Source organism: Neocloeon triangulifer, unplaced genomic scaffold (genome assembly GCF_031216515.1).
Source record: "Neocloeon triangulifer isolate White Clay Creek 2 clone unplaced genomic scaffold, ASM3121651v1 ptg000014l, whole genome shotgun sequence".
NCBI lineage: Eukaryota > Metazoa > Arthropoda > Insecta > Ephemeroptera > Baetidae > Neocloeon > Neocloeon triangulifer.
The window spans coordinates 8,352,346-8,376,693 of NW_026775556.1; the positions used below are offsets into that span (position 1 = coordinate 8,352,346).

At 39.5% G+C, this 24,348-nt stretch overlaps 3 protein-coding genes across 6 annotated transcripts in view; 1 reads left to right on the top strand and 2 right to left on the bottom strand.

The window, feature by feature from the left end:
• LOC132199990 (sex peptide receptor) overlaps positions 1 to 4,530 on the top strand; it is an 80,391-nt gene extending 75,861 nt beyond the window's left edge. For all 3 annotated transcript variants that reach the window (XM_059625132.1, XM_059625133.1, XM_059625131.1), the window contains 2 exons: positions 1,523 to 1,849; positions 2,708 to 4,530. In XM_059625132.1, the coding sequence (XP_059481115.1) occupies positions 1,523 to 1,849; positions 2,708 to 3,266 (886 nt within the window). In that variant the 3' untranslated portion in view covers positions 3,267 to 4,530. The remainder of the gene's footprint in view (positions 1 to 1,522; positions 1,850 to 2,707) is intronic.
• An 849-nt stretch (positions 4,531 to 5,379) lies between these two features.
• Positions 5,380 to 9,217, bottom strand: LOC132201967 (uncharacterized). The gene is made up of 4 exons (XM_059628541.1): positions 8,810 to 9,217; positions 8,109 to 8,324; positions 7,784 to 7,905; positions 5,380 to 7,506 (listed from the first exon to the last, which is right to left on the bottom strand). The coding sequence occupies exons 3-4, from the start codon at positions 7,893 to 7,895 to the stop codon at positions 5,711 to 5,713; spliced, it is 1,908 nt and encodes a 635-aa protein (XP_059484524.1). The 5' UTR covers positions 7,896 to 7,905; positions 8,109 to 8,324; positions 8,810 to 9,217; the 3' UTR covers positions 5,380 to 5,710.
• Positions 9,218 to 9,334: 117 nt separating this feature from the next.
• On the bottom strand, positions 9,335 to 23,905 carry LOC132201966 (spectrin beta chain). Of its 2 annotated transcripts, XM_059628539.1 has the most exons (23): positions 23,740 to 23,905; positions 21,084 to 21,237; positions 20,868 to 21,019; positions 19,258 to 19,431; positions 18,536 to 19,125; positions 16,736 to 18,476; positions 16,049 to 16,642; positions 15,776 to 15,988; positions 15,038 to 15,712; positions 14,153 to 14,883; positions 13,891 to 14,095; positions 13,179 to 13,798; positions 12,667 to 12,805; positions 12,441 to 12,525; positions 12,266 to 12,357; positions 12,106 to 12,210; positions 11,931 to 12,040; positions 11,806 to 11,876; positions 11,292 to 11,447; positions 11,047 to 11,134; positions 10,705 to 10,884; positions 10,343 to 10,528; positions 9,335 to 10,253 (listed from the first exon to the last, which is right to left on the bottom strand). In XM_059628539.1, the coding sequence occupies exons 2-23, from the start codon at positions 21,211 to 21,213 to the stop codon at positions 10,250 to 10,252; spliced, it is 7,041 nt and encodes a 2,346-aa protein (XP_059484522.1). In that variant the 5' UTR covers positions 21,214 to 21,237; positions 23,740 to 23,905; the 3' UTR covers positions 9,335 to 10,249. The 2 variants fall into 2 exon arrangements, with proteins under 2 accessions (XP_059484522.1, XP_059484523.1); XM_059628540.1 differs by lacking the exon at positions 11,292 to 11,447.
• Positions 23,906 to 24,348: the final 443 nt, after the last annotated feature.

Consider the following 24,348-nt stretch of genomic DNA (forward strand, 5'->3'; position numbering starts at 1 on the left):
ATTTTCAGCTCAGATCTGCGTCTCCCCTGCCTGTGCTATACGGCCAGTGGTTCAGCCGCAGGGTCGGCAGCGACCTTTTGACATGGCCAAGATAGTGAGCGGAGATGCCAGTCTTCTCGTAAGGTACCGCGCACTCGCACGTCTCCAGGTCAACGCTCTTTTCGCTCCAAGTTGGATCACCAAAGCTTTGAACCTCCGGATCGGAGAAATTGCAAGCGTTGAGCACTACCACGAGCCAGTCCGCAACATCAAAGTGGTCAACGTGTTGGGAACCTACACCAGAAGCCAGGAGAAAGCCATGAAGCGAGCCTTCACGAGGATTGGGGTGCTCAACAGCAATACTGAGATTGCTATTCCTACGGGAGAGAAGGTAAAGCTTTTGACCTGCTCGCCCATCAGAGGGTACTACAATCCCTGCCATCCGAATGAATGAGGACGACCCGAACTCCGAAGACTTGGAGTAGCATGGACCGGCCAGCGCAAGAAATCACGGACCGCGATCTCAAAAATCATAAATAAATAACACTAACTCTATAAGCGTTCATAAATGCTTTTTATTTACTTCATACTTAAAATTCTCGCCTGCCAAATTGGCTGTCCGGGTTTTATGATGCTTTTGCCGAAGGTGAGGGGATGGGGTGTGTGACAGAGAGTGGCTGTAGGGAGTGCGGGCGACTACTGCACAGCAGGCAAGGCCAGCAGTTGCTAATGCAGATAGACTAGCGCTGGGGATTGAAGACTGGGTGATGGCGTTGGCAGGGCATGCGTCATCGGCGATCTCGGAAGGAAATAGCGATAAAAATTGTCACCAAAAGTTAAATTTCTTAAATTTCAATTGCTGTAGAGATCAAGACAAATATCAATCTTTTACTAAGAATGTTTAAAAAAAATGTAATAAAGCAGTTTTTCAATATAATAAATAATATTTACTTTGTAATCTTTTTCCTTGAATTCTTAAAAAAAAAAAATATTTATATTGAAATTTTTATGTAACCATGGTAATCAAGGAAAAAATCAATCAAATAAGAATTATTCAAGCTGGATTCGGAATTTCCGGCTAATCCAGCTTGCCTTTCAATTAAAGGTTATATGTTATTTTAAGTTTCCTTGTTTCAAAACTCCAGCTGAATGAGAAATACCCATTTATAAGCCTCAATAAAATAAACTATTTTAAATTTATTTGAAATGCTAATTTTGCCAGCTACTTTTTCGTAATTAATAATATAATAAATTTTAATTAGAGTAAAGAAGTTGGAACTTGAGTATATATAAAGAGTTAAGAAAATGGGCCGTAACCTCGATGAAACTTTTTAGTATTTACTAAAAAACCGGCTCAATTTAATTCAAATTTTCTTGGTTACAAGAATTTAGAACTTATTTTACTAATACTTTTCAATACTTATGTGGCTTATGTTAAATTCATTTAATATAGTAAAATAATAATATATTAAATTTGGATAAAAATCCCAGCTTCAATTTGCTACATTATAATAAAATGTGGATATTCTTTGTTTTTTCGCAGGTACGCAATGAACGAGGTGATCCCCGCGCTTTTCCACACGGCGTCGATCTGGTTCACGCTGGCGTTGGCGGTGCAGCGCTACATCTACGTGTGTCACGCGCCGGTGGCGCGCACGTGGTGCACCATGTCGCGCGTGAAGAAGTGCATCGGCTGGATCACAGTGCTGGCCGTGCTGAGCCAGGCGACGCGGTTCGCCGACCGCAACTACGTGTCCGTCGAGTTCGAGTGGCGCGGCGAGGTGGCCCACGGCTGCCGCATGGAGTACTCCTACCTCGTCACCCACATCATCCCCATTGACACGTACTACACTACATACTTTGGCTTTAGGTATTTCTTATTTATTTCAAATAATTAGATTTATCAAAATTGAAAGTATGCAACCTGCTTGGCTTCTATGGAAGCAGAGTTGCATACATCAGTTTCAAGCAAAGAAAAACATTAATAAAAATTGTGGAAATTTTACTATAGACATCCCTTATCACTTCCGAAATGTAAAAAATTACGCTTAACGCTGTGAGCATGCGCATGAAAAAAATATTAAATAATATAATTCAGACACTAAATCAGAATTGATGATATTATAGCATTTTTTTTAACCTATTTGATGTTTGAAAAATCGATAAAAGAAAGTACATCTTTCTTTGTAGCTGTAAAATGATTTCAAATTTGTTAGCGTGAAATTAAAAAATTTGAAAGGAAGAAACCTAATATTAAGTTTAAAATATTTTAACATTTCTCTGTATGTATTTTTATGACATCTGTGAAGTGCGTAAAAACCCAGCGCAATTTGCATTTAATAATTTCCCTTCCTTTTTTTCTGCATGAGAAAGGAGATTTAAAAAAAAATGCTTTATCAAAATTTTTTATTATCATACATGATCATACGTAGGAATTAAATTATAACAAAAAAGCAATCAGTTTCCATTTTTAAAATTTAAATACATTTATCATATTGACAGTTTGTAAAACACTCACGTAAAATAATAATGAAATAATAATAAGGAAGTTAATCAGCCCACAAGTATTAAATTCATGGTCATAAATAAGTTGTGCTAACACAAACAGCAAATTTTCAAACAAGTCTTAAACAAATCTTAAAAAATGTTATTCACTTTTGAATAATTATGTACTATAACAAATTACCCGATGAAAATTAATGAATACATTTGTTTGGAATTGTTGCAGGGTGATATTCGTGCACATGCTGCCGTGCATCTCGCTGGTGTTACTGAACGTTCTGCTGTTCCGAGCGATGCGCGTGGCGCAGCAGAAGCGCGAGCGGCTGTTCAAAGAGAACCGCAAGAGCGAGTGCAAGCGGTTGCGCGACTCCAACTGCACCACCCTGATGCTTATCGTGGTGGTGACCGTATTCCTGCTGGTCGAGATCCCGCTGGCCGTGGTCACGGCGCTGCACATTGTCTCGTCGGGCATCATCGAGATCCTTGACTACGAAGTCGTCAACGGACTCATCCTGTTCATCAACTTCTTCATCATCGTCTCGTATCCGATCAACTTCGCCATCTACTGCGGCATGTCGCGCCAGTTCCGCGAAACTTTCAAGGAACTCTTTATCAGAGGCACTGGAAACTCGTCGGCCATCGGCGGTGGCACCACCGCCGCCGAGAGGACCAACACGGGCATCGCCGCCAGCCGGAGGGGCGGCTCGAGGAAAAACGGCAGCACCTCCAAGTACTCGCTCGTCAACGGACCCAAGACTGCATGCACCAATGAAACCGTCTTGTAAGCCAGCCTATTTCTTTTTTCGGGCGTTGGACTTTTCAACCAAGCATGGTTTGTTCTCCGAAATTCAGTGTGGACCACATTGGTGTTTAAATTTTGAAGAAAAATATAAAACTATAGTAAACTAAGTGAACATAACAGGTGATTTTCAAATTCTGCCGACAATTATGCAAGAAGAATACTTCTCCAAGTCTCTTTTTTTCTTATATCAGAAAAACGAACTTAAACGGTTGCTCATTCAAGAAACATCTGCGTGGAAATCGCACAAACAAATACGCTTGTATTGATAGAGAGAATCTTATTATTACAAATATGTTTGGAAAAAAACGGCCCAGCTACTTTTGCATGGAATCGAGAAGTAAATTTATCAGAAATTATGGAGGGTTGAAAGACACACAATACATGTTGTATTTAAATAATAGGCCTTTACTGCATGATACATATTTGGGAATCATATTCGAGGGAACAGAATTTGATTATAAAAAATTGTCGTAATTAAACGCACTACTTTGATGTTGGCATCTTACTGCATATTAAATTATTGATTGTAAATTTAGTCAAATAAAAAACACGTGATTTGCTCACACTTAGATGTTTACACAGCTTATAAGATAAAATTACATGACTTTTGTTTTAAAGAAGGAAATTTATTTTATCTTGATACGCAGTGTATTTATTAACCTGGTGATGTAGTTGCCTAATCTGGTGTTTTGTACAGAGAGATGTTTTATAATTGCGATTTAATTTTGTTGCAACGCAGCGAATGGATGTTTACAGAAGCCTGAGCCCCTTGTTTGTAAACATCCATTTGCCAATTATTGATGGATGAAAGTGTTTTTAATTTTACGAAGATACATAGTTTATCTCTGCATTTGTCACTGTTATTGTCGTTAAATGAAATCATCTATTTATGGGTGTTAAAATGTAAAATCAATTCTTGAGATATTTATGTGGCGATTATAAAATTTTCTATAAAAACTTTGTTATTTGTCCTCTATTGATGCTTTAACAAGTTGGGGTTTTTTTCTTGTTGAAAAAATCCTCACAATCGCATGTTTAGTACTTTCAACCATTTGTCAAAATTCAGGAAGCAATGTTTTGCGTGAAAGGAATAATTTACAAATTATATTTTTCCTCTTCTATGAATTATTGCTGTCGGTATTCAAGAGATGAAACCGTGATTGTAACTAGAGAGATGAAAAAGTATCTTTTTGAGGGGGTAACTATGATGCATGGCTACTAATATTTATTAATAAATGTAAATTACATGTGCTAAAACAAACGACTTTGATTTGAATATTCTTCCACAATTTCTTTCTTTTTTTATAAGTCATCGATATTGATGATAATTAATTTGAAAACGCAACAAATAAATAAAAGAAAATATTTTGAGTCGAACCTACACCGCAAAAGCTGGTGAAAAATATCTTAGATGGATTTAATTTCTTGCTAAAAAGTTCATTCTGATCTTCCGTCAGCTCTTCTGATTACATTCCATTTTAAAAGAACTAATTTTATGATTATTCTCTCCTCTACCAGCGATGCGTGGCGTCCATATAAAGAGGATGATGAGAAAGGAGGAATACCTGAAACTTACTATTTATTTCTAAATAATAAATTTATGTTTTCTTTATTTTCTTACTTTTTATGTGAACATCATAAGTCAAATTACAGCTTAAAAACTGAGTAAAGCATTTATTCAATTATTTTCATTCTTATAGACTTTCTGCAAGAGAACAAACAGGGACCTCAGGGTATAAAAGGAAAAAATGGGTTGATTGTTATACAATATCAAAATTTTTTAATACATTAATTAGCATAATATGCTAAATATACATAAATTTTGATTTTATTGATTACTTAAAAAATATTCTAAGTTTTAGAAAAAAACCCCAAGACCACAACCGTTTAAATAATCAAATATATATATTTTGAGATAGGCTAATAGGGTTGTTGTTTATTTTATGTCTGTTTTGTATCATGACTAATAATGGCATAAAATACAATAATGCATTATATTGTTTTTTGTTTGTTTATTTAATTTTTCAAGTTACAAAGGAAAGTTGTTTTTAGTTAATAAATTATTTGCATTTATTTTAAAACACACAACACAAGGAAATAAGCCAGTAATATGAAATATGATACACGGAGTATGGAATTTTTATAAGCTACAATCAAAAGTTCTGACAAATTTTTAACCAAAAAGAAATATAATTTCGTTTATAGTCAACATGTTGGCAATTTATGTATAAATCACAAAAGGAAAATGTATAATATTAAACTTTACTTGTTATGAAACTGATCGCATTAGAACAAAAGCATTTCTTCACTCTATTGATTGAAGGCGCCCCGTTATTACCAGTATAATCAATTTCAGTTTTGACTCTACAATATCTACAGCCATCTAAAATCAATTACATTAATTTCATATTAATAAATATTAAATTGCTAATGTTTCTTTTTCTTTTTCCTCTTAGGTGGCTTTTTCGTCGTGGGTCTTAACTTTGGTTTTTCGATGATAATGTCGTAGGGGTGTTCAATCGTTTTTTCTGTCACGTAGTGGCTACTCGATCTGAAAATCGGCGCGACGTATCTGGTCATGCCGACGATCAGCGAGAGCATCACAACGACTGGAGACATTAAGGCTAGCCAAAATACAGGGCTAGACGTATTAAAGAAAACGTTAGCCAGGTCAGTGAAAACGGAAGGTCGAACTGTCGTGGTGACCGCTGTTGACGTCGTCGACTCGGTGACGGGCGGCGGCTCTTCAGAAGGCGAGACGGAGGAGGGAGCTTCGGTCGGCGGCACTGTGGCCTCCTGGTTCGCCAACTCGGCGTCGTCCGTTAACTCGTCGTCGTAGGGCACGTTGATGACCTGCGTCGATATTTGACCCGGGGGTTTGTACTGGTAATGACCTCCGATATTGGGAGGCGGATAATTCGGTGGTCGATAAACGTAAGTTGGACCGGGTGGCGGCGCCGCAATATTTTGAACATTGTTGTTGGTGATGGTCGGACTAACAATCACGGTCACATTGGGACAGTTGTTGCCGGCCGGGTCCTGATTTATGGTGGTTGGAACGCTGTTGTAAATGTGGTACGGAGGCGCGCTCGTCGTCGTCAACTCGGTGATTTGCGAAATAAAATATTGGTTGGGTGTTGGTTTTTGGGTCGGATAAGGTATGGACGAGGAGGACACCAGCTCGGTGACCATTTCGTCCTCCAGCGACTCTTCAATAACTTGCACCGGACCAAACTCGGACTCTTCAGAGTGATGGTCCTGATTCGTTTCACTCTCGGCGCTCGGCTCCATATATTGAATTTGAGGCGGAGGTACTGCGACGCCAATAACGGTGCTCGAAACTACACTGGCCGAAAAAGCAGGACGGAAAGGACGATGCGGCGCTGGTATCGTAATTTGCTCGACAATTCCGATACCAGGGCGATGACCGTGAATTGTTTCGGGACCATAATAGGGCGGACGGTGGTTGTCGTTTGAGGGCAAATGCACTTCACTATATAAAGGTGTATTTGGAATATTTTGGATATTATTGTAAAAACTGGAGCTCTGATGGTTGTGTTGGTTGAACTGGGGAGGTTTTGTGAAGACACTTTCAAAATTATTGGAAGTGCCTTCAGCGTCAATATCATGATTGGCGAAGGGTCGCAACTCGCCGTAGACCATTCCATCCACCGTGGGACTCGTCGTGTAAATGTGCCCAATTTGAGGCTCACTGCCCTGCTCGTGTTTCACAATCAACGTCTCGGGCTTCATTAGGTCGACGTGCGAATGGGTTATGAAGCCTTTTACTAAATTAGGGACCTCCGGAGACAAAGAAATTATTGAGTCGAGAGATTGTCGCAAATCAGACCGGGATTGGAGCAACTCGTTGAGAGCCTTGAATCTGGGGCTTTTTAGAATTTCCTCTATTGCGCGAGGTACATTTGTACTTGCTAAAGAATTATTCGCATCGGTTTCATTTTCACGTATAAAAAGAGCACTGTGATTCGCTTCACTTTCAAAATTCACATTTTCTAGATTCAATTCTAAGCTTGCAGTCGCATTTAAGGGTCCTTTTTCACTTGGTGTGCCGTGAGGCAAAGTGCCATTCACTTCCCGCGGAGTATTCCTAGCAACTCGATTTTGTCGCATTTTTTGCTGGGAGTTCCAAGAACTAGTGAAGTTCTCCGTGCGATTTTGAATTAAGCTGAGGTGAATTCGATCTGGTACATTTGTTGTAACATCTGTAACACAAACATAAAGTGGGTATTAATTTTATTATTTTAATTTATATAATTTTTTTGGTTTATATTTTCTAAAATATATAAAGCTCAATTATTTAAATTTGTTTTTTTATCAAAAATTTGTGCTAGTTGATTGAATGGAGTAAATATAAATTTAAACGAATTTATTAATTTTTAAATCCTGTATTTATAAAAAATTTAATTTATTACATATTCTCAAAATATCCAATCAGCAAATGTAAAACGTTGAATTAAAAATGAAACTGATATTATTTACCATCATTATCAGCAACTCTTTGAAGAGCAGCACCTGTTGCTCCATAGAATGACAATGATAGAATTGTTAGCAGTAAGCCTGAGGGCTGCGTTGACGTTCCACAGAGCATCATTGAGCTTTGACTGGAAAAAAGATAATTTATTTCTAAAACCTGTTTCATATAATTCACTAAGATAAATTTATTATTTTTTACTATTAATATTGATCGAAAATTGAAATCAACCGATAAGAATAGGGCGCATGATGCGCGACATGCGTCAGTGCAAACAACGCAAATTTTCGGCAAATTGTGTTTTTTTAATATTAACAACAATGTACCACTTACAATTAGTTATGGTATGGAAGATGAGTATCCGGGGGCATTAGCGGGAATGCCTGATGCGGAACGATGTTCTTTTTTCTGTTCGTTTAAAATATTTTGGTTGATGGATAGCCTACATCAGGAGAGTAGATGGCAACTTTGAGTAAAAAGGAGCAAGGGTTTTCTTAGCTGGGGGGTTACTTCACCGTGCACACAGCTTTCTTACACTTCACATTTCAGCTGAAAAAGGGATAAATTTTACTTGCATAAAATTAAAAAGAAAAAAAATTAAACAACGCTCTTCATTTTCTTAAATATATGTTTGAATAATTTTTGTAATTTTCTATCATTATATTATCAAAAAATTATTTTGTAAGAAAAGCTCCTTGCCGATAAACGATAAATGTTTGATTTATGTCAATTTAATTTTTAGCATCACACATTTCCATTCAAATTAATTTTGACGTCCATTGCGCTAATTATTTAAATTCCAATTAATTTTTCTAAGGCCGCACATAAATATGAACGAAAAATGTAATTCTCTCTTCAAAAGATAAAGTATTATTTTATATGACACAATCTGCAGCTCGACCTCATTATTTGACAAACCTATATGCTCATCCAAAGAAGCGTTTAAAAGACAACAAAAGAACCAATAAATGGCAGTTATGTATTGATTTTGTTTGACATTAAGACGTACATGCATAGTAATAATTATTAATTACCTGTAGAACTTAAGATAAAAGTGGCTTCTTAAGTACCTCTGGAGTGATGCCACACACACGTTCGCACTACAAAAATTGCAACTCAATCCTCCTCCGGTGCAAACTTGAACCGTGCCACCAAAGCAGCCTCATCCTTATCGCAGAATCGGTTGGTGTAGCATCACACACATCCACATTTATGAATTAGCGGTACCTCGCCATGCATGCGTGCTTGCAGCGCTGTATCTCGCAGAGCAGTGATAACAATGCATTAGACGCCACATTTACATATTCTCGAAAGGCACAATGCGATTATTCTTCGGCTAGGAAAGAATGGATTCGTTTTCGCACAGGAATGAGAGTAGCCTCCGGAGTCCACTTTCGAGCTGATAATTATCATCGGCTACCCCACTTTAGTATCAGTTAACTTTTGCTCTTGAAATAGGTCAAGTTTTCTCTGCAAATTTTATACGCTGAAGATCTTCATAGAAATTCTTTGGTTTCTCTCTTTTCGAGGTATCAGTGCAAATTTTAAACATGGTCAAATTCTGCATATAATGACTTTATTGATATTCTTAAGAATACAAGCATAAAATAATCCACCCAGGAGAAATTTTCTTGAAGCTTCATCAACACTACAACAAGTTTAAACAGCGTGAATATGAAACGTTAAAATCTTAATGAGGAGAAACATAAATTACGCTCATCAATTTATCACTACGCCAAAGCCACACACAACATAAAATGCTTCTATTCTGTGGCACCAAATTTTGGTTAAGCATTCACTTGAGGTCACAAAAACAAAAAAACTAAAAAAATTTAATCTTATATGTTAGAAGAACTTTTCCGTCAGGGAATAGGCGCGACTGTTAATATGCAATAGCCAGGATAGAGAATCGAATAAATAATAAATATAGTTTCAAGTTCTCTTTTTTCAAATTGCCACTGCATGGGGTATTTAATATCTCGTCAACAAAGTCCGATCTTGTTCATTATCATAGCTCTATTTAGAATAATATGCGAACAATACTTCTTTTTTTCCGAAAATAGTCTTTTTGCGTGATTTCCAACAATCGAAGCGAAATTCTCTTCAACATTTCAAGGGTTTCGGTCCCTTCGTTGAGAATCGTGCATAAGGTCTGTTTCAAACTTTGATAAAATGCAAATTTGCTCCAAAATTGAAGCTGCAAAAACGTTCCTTGAAGAAAAAAAACTTTGCTTTTTAAATATATATATATTTATAGGTAATGCTTCGAATCTGGTGCTAGAGTCAGCAGTCACCTTCTGTTTGAAATTCACAATGAAAGTTTACTATGAATGATCGAATCTGCACAGGTGCTTTTTATTACTACGCTAACTAATTTCTGTTAGAATACGTGTTAAATGACTAAAATAGTGATATTGCTGACAGGAGGATTTTACCGAGGTGGTCGTTTAACCAGACTGTAGCTGCCTAAAAGCTTAGCTGAAACAAAACAATAAAAGACAAAAGTAAGTTTCATCTTTGGGTAGTTTTTTTATGCTCTGTAATATAGAAAATTTGAGCCAACTCACTTCTTTTTTAACGTAAAGAAACTCCTCTTCTTCGGTTCATCTTTACGCTCACCAGCAGGCAAGGTTTGGGATTTGGATGGGCCTGCTGGGCTGCCAGCTTCGCACTGGTCCTTTACGTGTGCGACCCAAGCGTTCATTTCTTCATCGTCCTTGGCTTGGAACAGTAGCTCAGCTCCTCCCACGATCCTGCAATTTTAATTTTCAGATTTTTCCATCGAAAAAAAATGGTTTCTTTCCAACAATTTTACATATAATGCAGTTTATTCTCAAAATTTTGAACAACACTTTATTAACTTGAAAATAAAAAATATATAAAACATAAATAAAAATAAAATTGAAAGTTGTATTAAAGACTAACTTACTTCACTCTGAATACATGCTTCTTTTTGGTGTAGTCATTAGCAATCTCACAGGATCCACCGCTTAGGTCCAGAGGCACTTCCCCTTTGAAGTAGATGTCAGGCGTGGCCTTTGCACTCTTCTGGTCTTTGTAGAACAAAAGCTGCGGCCCACGGAGTACAGCGAAAACCTTGTCCCATGACCTGATAAAAATATAGTCAAATCTTAATTTTTGGAACAAAACAAAGCAAATTGTATCACTATTTTATAAAATTGCAAGTTAGATAAATATTTGATTCATCTTTTATCAGACATAATGCAATAAAAATATAGAATTATGTTTAACTAACAGAATTATAGCTTACCTATTTGCGGCCTTTTTAGTTGTGTTCTCCCACTCGTGCTTGCGCACCAGGAGTCCTTCGAAAGCGTCTCGGTCGGCACCTTGACCTTCTGCAGAAAAATAAGTTTGTTTAATTCAACGTATTTTTTTAATATAACAAAGCGAGAAAGAGACAACACAGGGCAATGCATTCAGAAAGCAGTCTATTTACTTCCATGCTACGGATCACACAATGGCTGCATGATAATCTGAGATACTCCTTGTTACCTTTGAAGTGCTCAAAGTTGGATTCATCGTCGCTGGCGCTTCTCTGGAGAGCTGGAAAAGGGGTTGCAGGGTACTTAGCTTTCTTCCAACGGAAACTTCGGAAGGGTGATTTCGAGCGAGCTGACTCCTTGGTTCTCTTGGACGGTGAGATCGGAACTACAGAATACAGTCATGCATAATCAATGGCTTACTTACAGTACCAACTCCCGCCACCTAATTTTTCCATCGATTCGTATAGACAGTCTTTACTCATTAAAATTGTATAAAATAAAATTTGCATGCATCAGTCATGAGCATAATTTTTTTATCTAACATGCTTCGACTCAGTAAAAAAAATTTAACTTGCGATTCATCACGCAGAGTTATTAAAATTAAAATTCAATAAGCAAATGATCAGTTAAAGACATAATGATTTAATTGCAAGCTATTCAAGCATTTTCAGTCATTGAGAAAATTAAGAAGAAAGATTTGTCACAAAATTGCATTAAGAAGAAAAAAAAGCAAAAATATTTACCATCTGCGCCATCACCCTTGTCGCCGTTAACATTGTGCTCTCCCTCTGAGGCTTGCTTGCTATCGCGTCGGCTGGAAAGGGGTATAACCATTTATGCCAATAACAGAAATGAAAAATGTGCATACCTTTCAATTTCCACCCCTTCTGGAGAGCGGGGTGCTGGTACGGCTTGTTCCTGCTTTCTCTGTTCTTCCTCGGCTTGCTCCTGTCGCTTTTTTAATTCTCTCAGTTCAAACTGTAATCACAAAATAGAATAATTTCCTAGTGAATAATTAATAAAAAAAATTGCAGCCAACATACCGTGGTTAGCCTCTCAAGAGCACTAAACCGTTCCTCTTGTGCAGTAGCAGACTTCTCAAAGGCCTCGTGCTTTTTGATAAGATTCTCCACGTCGTCGATTGAATGCTAAGAAAATAAGGAGATAAGTTAAATGGTTTTAATAGGTTCTGCAGAGTTTTACCCCCAGTTCTTGGCTTAGCAAATAGGGTTCTTGTGCAAGTAGCCAACCTTCTGCAACAGCTGCGTCACGAGCAAACTGATACACTTCCAAGACTGAAAAGAATCAAGAAAATAATTTTAAAAAAATCAGAAATTTGAAATCATTGTGATTAAGGTTTTGCTGGGTTGTAACTTACTCAGTTGCAGATTCTCCCAGCGCTCCTCCCATCTGCTCAGCAAAGAGTTTCTCTGGCTTGAAAGAAGCAGAAGCTTCTCTTTGATCTAAAGATAATTTTTTGGCATCATTAGTGTACTTAAAATAACCAATAACAATTGTTTAAAGATATGAAGAAAAATTTGATTTTAATTTTTTTTTAGTTATTGTCTTGTAAACTAGTTATAAAAAATAAATAAAAAACCTACCTCATTGGAAGCATAATGGTTTCTTTCCATAAGTTCCTTTCCAAGCGAAATACAGGCAGTGAAGTTATCCTCCCTTGCATCAACTTCTGCTTTCAGACTCTGGTGGTTGTTCATCAGCAATTCAACTCCGCTCACATCTCTGAAAATTTTAATACACAAAATAAGGCATATTCAAAATTAAGAAGTTTTAAATTAAAATTAATGGGAAATAAATAAATAAAGTTAATTCTATGAATTTTAACAAAGGCGTAGGAGTGTTAGGAGGGGAACGAGACGACTGCAAGTACTCGATGCAGTCATACAGAGATCTCCTTTTTCTTTAGGGATAGCACGATAATAGCCTTCCAACCCATCGGACGGCACAAGGCATCTTCATCAGACTGGAAGCTATTATCAACTTAAGGCAAAATTACTAAATTAGGCCTCAGCTTGTATCCCAAATTGTAAATTTTCTACTTGCCATTAATTAGTCACAATTCACAATGGAAGATCACATAAATAAATTCAGTTACCTTGCTTTTTCTGATGTGTTCATTTGTCTGATGACATCGTCCATCCAGAGCATCAGAATGCGCACCATGTTGAAGAATTTAAAGAGGTCGCCTGTGTCAGCCAGCTTCTGGTTGCGAGCTTCGCACATGTTCTGAAGGGCAGTCCATGCGCTGACAACTTCTGCTTCTCTGTTGGTGATCTCCTTGGCTTTGTCACCGGCATAGGAGGCCTGCAGACGGGCAGAGTCTTCCTGGATGGATTGCACTTGCGTCTGTAGGGAGAGCAGGTCTTGTTTGAAGTTTTGATGTTTGCGCTGCAAGGTAGACACTGAGCCAGCATCGCGGCCAAGCTCGTCGGAAATTGCGTGCTGCTTTTCTAGGCATCGCCCGAGCACATCCTTGCAGTCGTGGAAGAATTTGTGCAGCTCTCGAGAGGCAACCAGCATTTGGGTGCGCGTTTCGATCAACTCAAGCAAGTCTTGCCAAGCTTCATTCAAACCATCCTTCCACTCGGCAATTGTAGCACTGTCCGAGTGTCCGGAGTTGATAAGGCTGTCAGCTATTCCATTGACGGATTGGACGCGATCCGAGCCGATGGTCTCTGTGTCACGAGAGAACTCCTTGAACCTCTCCCACAGAAGCTGGAGAGAAAAAGCGCAAAATTAGTTATGTTGTTCCAAGTTTAAATGTAAAATTTAGACATAATTATATAAAAAGATATTTGATGACTTACAGTAACATGGTCGTAATCGGTACCCAGCTCGTGGCTACCCGCAACAACTTCACGGTCAGCTATCCATTGCTCCAAGTCATCAACTTCTCTGCTGAGCATGAACAGCTGCAAGGCTTCATCCAACTTAGCTCTTCGTTCACCTGCCAGATCTTTGAGGCCAGCATAGAGCTTCTCTACTTGAGACTGCTTCAGCGCAATTTGGTCGCTAAAATTTCATAAATAAAATTTAATAAAAATTCCAAAATTTTCTTTGATTGCATACCTATCCTCACGGCTTTCACTGGTTAGCTGCCTGGCAGTTTCTCCAAGTTGTCTGATTGTGTTGGCGTAATCTTCGACAGTCACTTCAAGGGTGTCATGCTTCTTCATGAGATTCTGGGCAGAAATCTCATCCTTGCCCCTGTCGTCAACCATCATGTAGAGCTCCTGTTCGCTCATCCAGGCCTCGGCCTCACTGGCATCAAAGAAGTATTGCTGCACACGTTCCGATTGCAACAGCTTCATTCTGCGCTCCTCGACTGCATCTCGCAGCTCCTGCCAGCGGGCAATCAACTCCTTGATGAGTTCATTGAACTCATCTCCATCAGCGTGGCCCTCATCAATCAATTTCTGGCCGTTGCTGCACACAAGCTGGATTCTTGGCTCGTGGTTGTCTACTTCAGTGCGCAACGATTTGTTCTTCTTGTTCAGCATGTGCACGTTGAACAAGCTATTTCCAAGGTCTGAAGAAGTGGCTTGTGGCATTTTTTCTGCGATCCACAACTTCTCATCCTCCACATCTCTGCGGAACTGGAACGCCTCCTTCTTCTTTTCGAGCTGCTGTTGTCTCTCCACAAGAGGGGCTTTGAGCCTCTCAAACCTGCTCTCCACCTGTGCTTTCTTCACCTTCATCTCATCTAACTTGTCTTCAGGCACTGTTCTTTGTAGGTACTCGGTCTGCTGCTCGAGTTCTGACACTTGGCGAGCCTTGACGGCCATCTGTGTCTCAATCATCTGAAGCAAGGAGATAAAACGTTGAATAATGTTAACAAATTTTCAAAAATTAAATCAACTTTTGTGAATGGGGAAAAATAGATTGCATTTTTCAGTTACAAATTTCCATCTTTTATAAAAATATATTAGATATTAGAAAAAAATGCATAATTACCTGCTGCTTTTGCATGAGAATGTTGACTGACGCAAGGTCATTGCCAGTGTCATCAGCTTCAATTTGTTTCTCGAGATCGTTCATCCACGAGTCAATATCATCGCAGGTCTGGTGCAGAAGGACTTCACGATTTGCGTCAAAGAGACGTTCGCCTTTTTCTTTTGTGGTGGTTTCCAAATCATTGAACTGTGCGCCCAGTTCTTGTGTCTTGGGCAGAATCAGGTCAACAAGTTCTGGCTTCTCCTTCATCAGCTCCTGGCCAGACTCTTGAATTTTCCTCAGGCGCTCCTTGTTGGCCCCAATCTCAGCCTCGAATGCCTGGTGCCTTGTCCACTTAGAATGAACGGTCTTAGCGCTGCGGTATGTCTCGTCCTGGGCTGTGATGTTCTTCTCCTGTACCCACTCACCCAGTTCTTCGCAGTCCTGGAGGAACTGGTGCAACAGCAATTGGTCCCGCAGTTTTTCCAACTGTGCCAAGGCCTTCTGGCGGTTGGCTGTTCGCCTGTCAGAAATGTCTTCAGCTTTGCTCTGAATCTTGTCTGCTGCTGGGTGGCCCTCATCACAGAGACGGCCTGCAAACTGGCAGACGGCATTGATTTTGTCCTCATTAGCCTCGACAGTTGTCATGAAGGCTTCGTGTCTCTTCAGCATGCTTTCAGCTTGCTCCAAGTTGGTCTGTGAATTGACATATAAAGGGATATTACTAATATCTAGACAATATATTTTCATTAAACTCACCGGCGTTTCAACCTTGCTAAGAATGTGCTCCTGTTGGGAAAGAAGTACTTCAGCCTGTTTGGCGTCACGTAAGAACATCTGGAGATTAAGAGACTCAGACAAGTGTTTTTGTCTGTTCTCCCACATCTGGTGCAGTTCTTCCCAACCATCCTTCAATGCCTTCAGTCGTTCGCGCAGGAACATGTACTGAGGATCATCCTGCGTGGACGGCTCCTAGAAGGATAAAAATTAAGTGTAAATAAAATTATGATCCTCCAGTTATGTTCAACTTACCGCTGTGATGTTTTCACCATACTTCATCATGGTAGTGTAATCAGTGATGTAGTTGTCAATCTCTTCACGGATGCCTTGGTGTTGGCTGAGCAGTTTCTCAGCTTCGGCAAGTGAAGAGGGACTGTCCTCAGACGCGATTTCAGTCTGGGACTTAGTGAGCCAAGCTTGGAAGTGGTCAAGGTCGCGCAGGAATCTGTGCAGGTCACCAGCGTCCTCCAACTTAGCATCACGCTCCTTAAGCATCTGGGTGAGCTCTTCCCAAGACTGGCTGATTTGGCCAATACGTTCACGAATCAGAGCTGCCTCTTCGGGATGCTCCTGCTCAATGTGCTGAGCCTCCATTTCCAGAGAGTTCAGTTTGGCTTGGATGGCAGCCAAATCGCGTTCCATTCCAGAGAGGCGACGCTGTAAAGTCATGATGCCAGTCAAGTCCATCTCCAAGTTGTCAGTGCTCTGGAGAATGCGTTTCTTGTCTTCGATCCACAACATTGTCTCGCGGCACTCAATGTGGAAGGTCTGCACTCCGTGTGCAGAGCTCAACTCTTCTCTCTTGTTTTCTGCCTTTTCACGCAGATCTGCCCATCCGTGGTTAAGCTGTAGGAAAAATAAATTTTTACATTATAAAAATAAAATTATTGATAAAATAGGTAACTAAATAACTTTGAATGGTTTTGAATTTAAACCCACCTCATTCTGACGAGCCAATATCTGTTCGGAGTTGGGATGTTCAACATGAAGCAGCTGCCTGGCTAGCTGGTTGACAACAGCCACACGTGAAGCGTTTGAGTTCATCTCCTTTTCGAAGCCATCATAACGGTGCCTCATGATTTCAACGTCCTCTATGTCCTTGACAGGCACCATTGTGTTCAACATCCTGTTCTTCTCTCCTACCCATTGCTCAACGCCATCAGCCTCGCTGAGAAGCTTGTATAGAGACAGAGCATCCAAAAGTCGCTGCTTTCGCAACTTAGCCAGCTCCAAGAGCTCCTTGTAGCGGCCATCAATGCTGTCCAGACGCTGCGTAACAACAGGCGAATCTCTGTCTTGCTCTCCAAGCTGCTGAGCCTGGCTCTTCAAAGTATCAATGGTGCTTGCGTAGTTTTTGAGCTCTTCAGTAACTTCCTTGTGTTTCTTCAGCAAAGACTGGACATTGGCCTCGTCTCTTCCGGCATCTTCACTGGAAACCAAACGCAGTGTGTCCAACATCCAAATGTCAACATCATCTGCATCTGCAAAGAACTGGTGGAACTCGACGGCTTCCTCGAGGCGCTTGCGTCTGAAAGCAGACAGCTGCACAAGGTGCTGCCACATTTCTTGGATTTCATTGAGACGTCCTTGGATACGATCGGCTCCAAAGTGTCCCTGGTTAATCAACTCGTCGCCCATCTTGACAACTGCGACCAACTGACCTTCGTGACTGGTGATCTCGTTTTCAAGCGCCTTGTGCTTGGACAGAAGCAGGTTAATGGTCGTCAGGTCATGACCAATGTCTCCCGTGGACACAATCTGCTCCTTCTCCTTGATCCAGTTCTCCTCGTCGGCCATGTCCCAATAGAACTGCCACAGTTTGCGGCTCTCCTCAAGGCGCATGCGACGCTCGACAGCAAGGCGGACAAGTTCAGTGAAAGCATTCTCCAGTTGCTGGACGCGTTCAATGACAATGGTGGGGTCGCTTGGCTTGTAACCTTCGGCCAACGCTTCCTGGTCAAGGAAGCGTTTCGAGTTCTCCACCACAGCTTTGACCCTCTCACCAAGAACATTGACGTCTGCTTCCACCAAGGCATGCTTCTGGAGCAGATCTTCCACGCCCATCAAGTGCTTTCCGTAGTCATCCGACAGGAGTCTCAGTTTGAGTTCTTCCATAGAATCTAATATGTAAATCATTTCCTGGAAGTTCTGCTGCAATTGCAGAGACATCTCCAGTCTCATGCGGCGAGCACGCAGCAACTCAAGCAAGTAGTTCCACAAACGGAGGACATTTTCTTTTCTGGCGTTAATGCGTTCAATATCATGATAATTTTCTGTCTCAAGCTCATGTGAGACGGCAACAACAGCCTGCACACGTTCTTCGTATGCAAAAATATCTGTTTCAATTGCCTCGTGCTTCTTAGCTGCTGCTTCGACAGCTGCCAGGTCAAAGCCAAAGTTGTCTTGAGAGACAAGTCGCTGGTTTTCACTGAGCCAGGTCTCACGCATGCTTGCCTTCCTGTTGAACCTAGCTGCCAATTGTTCGAGCTTTTCCTGCCGAATCAGCTCCTCTCGGAGGGCCAATTCCCTTTCGTGTTCTGCCTTTTCAAGTCGGTCCCAGGCCTTGTTTATGTCGGAAATCATTTTGCCCTCTCTTGGAATGTACGGCTTCTGATTATTGGCTCGCATTTTAGACTGCAAAGTGAAGAGCAGCACTTCTAAGTTGCCTTTTTCCACAAACCTGGAATTTGAAGAGAAAAATTAGTTAAAAATTAGTAAATGAAAGCAGGAAAATTTTACTTCGGTGGTTTTTCTACTGTTCTGTAGGCGCTGAACTGGGCAAGTTGCGACTGCACGCCAACAAGAGAATTGATGAAATTTCTGTCACCCAGGCTGTCTATAGTCGACTCGATCCACTTCAAGAGGTCACTGGTGAGGCTTTCATACTCTTGAACCATGCGATCATTGTCCATGGCGATGCCAACAACCTTGCCAATACGCTTTCCCTGGACTGTCTCTTGCTTCAACTTGGAGAAGTAGTGGTAGTAGGTAACCACATAAGTGATGATTGACTTTTCGTCAGGCTGCTCGACAAAAACATCTTCAGCATCTAGAAGTTTAGCGAGGCCTAGTTTGTCCTCGGCAACATTGAATGCATTGTTCAGATTATGCATGGCGTTCGACTTTGATAGCTTATCAAACTGAATCAGGTCTGGCCTGTGCTTGTGAATGAGTGCGTTGAAGGCCAAGCCATCGCGCCATGAAGTGGTGAAGTTGCGCACATTTACATTATGGTAGCCAGCTGTCTTCATTTGACACCACAAGAGCAATGCATCCTTTGCAGATTTTGTTTCTTTGTTATCAGTCTCTTCTATTGTGATGTCCTGAATCTAAGGTAGAAAAAAAGAAAAGCAGGGAATTAATTTGAAGCAATAAAAAATGCAGTTAATTTAACATTATTAAGGTATAAAATATTTTGATTGAATTAAATTCAAAATACTTAAACAAGCTATAATAAGTACCTGGAATCTGAGAATAATAGTCCATATAAGACCAAGACTGAGTCGAGGGTTCCCATCGACTATGTCATGAGATCCCATATTCTCCAGATGTACACGCTGTTCACGAAGGAATTGCAGCGCTTTGTCTACATTTTCCAGACAGTGGATACGCATCTTTCCTTTTGTAGGGCGTGGCTAGATCGCGGAACAAATTAAGCCTCAGTTAGTATTAGTCACGCTTGCTTCTTTTTGAAAAATACAAAATTAAAAAATAATTTAATTTTGAGTCTATTACAGATGTTTTACCATGCTAAAAGTAATAATAATAGTACAGGATAAAAAAATAGTGAGTTAATCTGATTTGTTTTTGATCATTAGACATGCCAAACAAAATATGAATCTTAAGTTATATGCGCCTCCCATAATATATCTGGCTTCAATTTTGTGTTTGAAATAAGATTGATGACCATTCCAAACCCTTAATATTTTTACTCACTATCAAGCCTCTCAACAACAATCAATAAAAGCGCGTTGCAACAACACCCAAGCACTCTAGAGGAAAATCAGCTAAACGTTTTTATTCCTTTATCTTTCAGACCTCAAAAAAATGGAACTTGTTTATTAATTGAAAATATACTTTCTAGTGGCATAATAAATTTCAAGCCTAGGGGGCTTGAAATGGTTAATCAGTTTAATACATAAAACCACATAAAACCTATAAACAAAAGGACGGTCCAGAAAAAAACTTTAAAAAATAATTTACAATCATTTTATATTCTGCGTTTCCTACTAGGCAATTTACGTTTGCAGCAAGCGTTGAGCTTGTAGCATTTTTTTTTTGCTGAATGTTATGTTGAATTAGTCTTTACTCAAGGTCATGCAAAGCCGCTAAAAATATAGGAGAAATGTTTCATTTTCTTTCACCGCGGTGTGTACCACATAAAATATCTCATACGTAAAAAAAGAAGACTAAACCAGATAAATCCATGTAAAAATAAGGAATATCAGACAAATCAGTGCTTACTATTACTATAAAAAAAATTGAAATTCATTTTTCCACTTTAGTCCCATTCTAATTTCTTCTACTAGCCCTCTCTACCAATTTAACCAAATAACAAGTTATTATTATAGTCTAAGACTACTCCAGTCCAGCTCCAGTTATGAAAAAGTTTTGAAGCCAAAAATAAAATATACCAAGACCAAGAAAAATCATTAAGTAAACTATATTCCTGTTAAAATAAAAAACACTTGATAACTTTTATTTTTCCCTCCAGTTCAATCTCATCGATGTAACAGTAGTGGTACTTCTGCAAATCCATAAACTAGCACAGCACAAATAGCTAGGGGAAAATAGCAATGAATATTTTTTAACAAAAAACATTCATAAAAATTAAATAGCCTGCAATGAACAGGCCCTTTTCTAGCTAGCTATCAACTCCCACATGAAAATAACCACAAGATGACGACATGATCTCTGCCTTCAATGATAGAGTTTATTTCAACCACAAATGATCTAATTTTTATACACTGACAATGCGCAACCAAGCCATAAACTAAAATGCAATTTAAATTTCCCAAAAACGCCTGTAATAGACTCACTATTAATATTAAAAATAAATTCCAAAACTAACCAAACGCTCCCCAGAGAGCACTTCCAGTAACTTGATGAGCATTTTGCCATCTCGCATATCAACATACAAATCTCCGATGCGGCCATTTACTCTCACCAAGTGCGAGTTTACCCATTTCTGGAATGTTTTCTTCTGCACACTCTCTCGCTCATCTGCAATCAAATAATTGCATTAGATCATCCTTTCCCTTATCTTTTGTTTTGCCAAAGCTCTTACCTGCGAGCGCCTTGATGCGAGAGCGCTCAAACAGCCGCGAGGACGAGTTGCCGCCGTCATATTCGAAGTCCTCCACAAACTCCTGCTGCTGACTTGGGTCCCAACGCACAAGACTAATGTCTGTCGTCATCTTTCACGCTGCCCAAGTCACGACCTATTAACATATACAAATAAAAACCACTTAAAAAGTTATTCAAGAGAGAATTATAAAAAATTAAAACAATAAATATGAAGTTATAAAGTTGATGCGACAGTTAAGTACAGAATACAGAATTAATATAATATTTTCTCCAACTTAATTTATTTTTAATATTTATTTATTTGCTCGGAGCATCAAAGGAATAATTCGCCTCTGGCCTCAGGCTGCCATATTAGTTAATACAAGGGACAAATTTAGCCGTTGGTCAACAACTATCGCATATGTACACGAGTCGCCCTTATTCATTAGCTTCCTGCCTATTCCATGCGAGGCTATTGGCGAGCGACAAACCCGTCGTTCGCTCGTGCTGGTGCCGAGAGAGGTTGATGTCAGAGTTTATTTCAGAGAGTGATTCCAAAGCCTTACAGGCATTACGGCGAATGGTGCCACTGCAGTTGGCACCGCTGCCACATCAACAACAAAACTGAGTTTTTGCAAAGCGTTGGCGCATCACAATTTTTGAAACGCGATAAAATAAAAATGCAAGTAACCAACGCCCAATTTGGTGCTCAGGATGAGTCAAAATGACTCCTAAAGTCATGTGTAAAGGTCAAGGAAACAATGGAATGGCGCGGGATGAGTCAACTGAAAGCGGCCAGCTTTTTATGCTGTTCATAAAACAAACTTGTGCGGTATCAAAATTAACTTAGTTTGCCGAAACAAAAGCAACCGGTTTACAAGAAAAGACTCATCTTACAGAAATATGAACTTTATTCAAAACGCACTGCTTTAATTTATATTTAGATAAAACATGTTCATGTAAAATTAATATTTATCATAATGAATTTTTTCCTTTTATCTGACCAAATTTCCTGTTTATTTTGTGAAATGTCACTTGCGAATACAACATATTGACTTTTAGGGCCAAGCAAAATGTCAATTCACTCACGGCGCGATTAATTAGCTCGGCTTGCACTATACAAAAGATGAACTTGAATCTGTTTGCCTCCACAGTACACTCCCTAATTCTCACTATCACTGTGCACATAAGTGGCACTACTTGTAATTTGATACCATGAGAAGACGAGTCTTTTATAATCTCACCAAATAATATTGGGCAGACGTTTTATTTAAGCCTCACATAAAGAACCGCAGAAAAATGAAAGTAAAGAATTGGTCTACAGCTCTTCTTTCCCGACGGTTCCCAGTCTCAATAATGTACTTCTCGCTTATTTAAAGATCCGTTCAATCGTACGGTACTATTATTATTCCCAGTATTCCACCATGCGAATTGTAATTAGGGGACCACGAGAAGGCTGCTCATTTAAGCGTACTTTAAGAGTGCTATAAGAATGGTGCTAGCGACAAAAGCAAACAGTGCAATAAATTTTTTTTTCTTCTTTGCATGAATGTTGGCGCCAATAAATCTTCTTTATTTTAAAGAGGGGTTTAAAAATTATTTTAACAATAAGAGCAGAAACAATTTAGCGATTCATTTATTTTTTTACTTGTAGCAAGCAAAAGCTTTATATTTTTTTTCTTCTCCTTCAAAACACTTTCAAAATACTATTACCCTATCAATATTAGACGCAGTCTCAGAAATAATGATAACTTAAAGTAGATCAAACGGGTTGAATTTCCAAGAATATAATAATCAATCCTATCCTAAGCACAAAAAATGCACCTTGCGTGTTTAAAGCCCCCTTCACAATATATAGTAGGGTTAAAAACCAGTAAGAATTTGAAATATTTTCTGCTACCTGCTGACAAATTCAGAATATTAAAAAGGATAGAATTGTTTGAATTACCCGCATTACAACGGAAAATCCTCATTCGACGCGAGATCTACTTTTATTTGCGCCTGGAACCTTGTTGACCTGACAGGAGATTTGCATAAATATTATTTAAATTGTCTTAATGGCCAGAAAATAACGAAATTAAATAATAGGTCGAGCTGACCTGAACACGTTTAAATTCACTGCAGATTAAACTGGTCCCGAAAAGGCTCGTTTTTATTCATCCATGACGCGACAAGTCCTAAATTGTCAAATTAGTCTCGACGCGTCTACATGTATTTTTAATCAACTTTTGACAGCGGAATTCGAAAAAAATCGCAACGCAAGTGGGTCCAAATAAGAACTCATCGACGATAATGAACTCAGATGTAACCTTAGCGGTGGTTAAATGCCGCAAACTCGGGGTTGCCAAGACGTCTGGTGCAGTTTCCTGCAGCATTTTTTTGCCGACAGGCCGAGGGACAACGCCCACATACCGAAAGATGTTTGGAAGCAGTCGCAATGCACCAAATTCAATAAACAGGCGTATCAGCACATTTTTCACGAATAAAATCTGCACTTTTATCGATCTGGCCCAGCCAAGGGCGACCGCGACCCTGGGGTGGAAAGCAGCGGAGCCCTAGTTGGGCGTGAGCGACTGCATTTTTTAAAAGGGGAGCAGCTCGTCGGCCGAGTCTTTGACACAAAAGAATTCGATGAAACAAACAAAATCAGCACTTACCGCAGCGAATTAATCCAATATTAGCTGCCCAATGCGCCTATCCTCGCGTTTTGAGGGCGATAATCCTATCTCTGATATTACTACCGCCCCTATGCCGATGTCTCTGATCTCTATGCAAAGGAAGAAAATGTGAAGTGATTCGTGATCGGCGGAATAATACACCAACTCTGCAATCAAGTAGTGCCGCGCCGCATGCCGCTCCGCAGCCGCACCTCGCAACGCAATCACGAGTCTCGTTCCCTATGGATGCAAATGGAAGGCACTTCTGATACCTCCCACGCACTACTTTCTGTCGCTGATGGCTGCCTTTGGTGGGGTGTGTAGTAAGGAGTTTGCTTTTCCCCAACCGTAAAATTCTATTAAAAGTTTTAAAAAGCAAGTATATTTGTTCTTAATTGATCTGTATTTTACCATAATTGAATAATTTTAGTTTATTGGTAGCATTTTTAGGTATTTTATTTGTTTCAGATGTTTGAATTTTTGGTTTTTTTGTCTTACAATTTTTAACTCCCTTCCGTAACTCTTGCCAATTTAAAGTAACCTTTCGGCCAACTTTCAGCGCTGGTGTCGCGAGTATAACACTTGTCAGCTGCAAAAAGTGACAAAAAC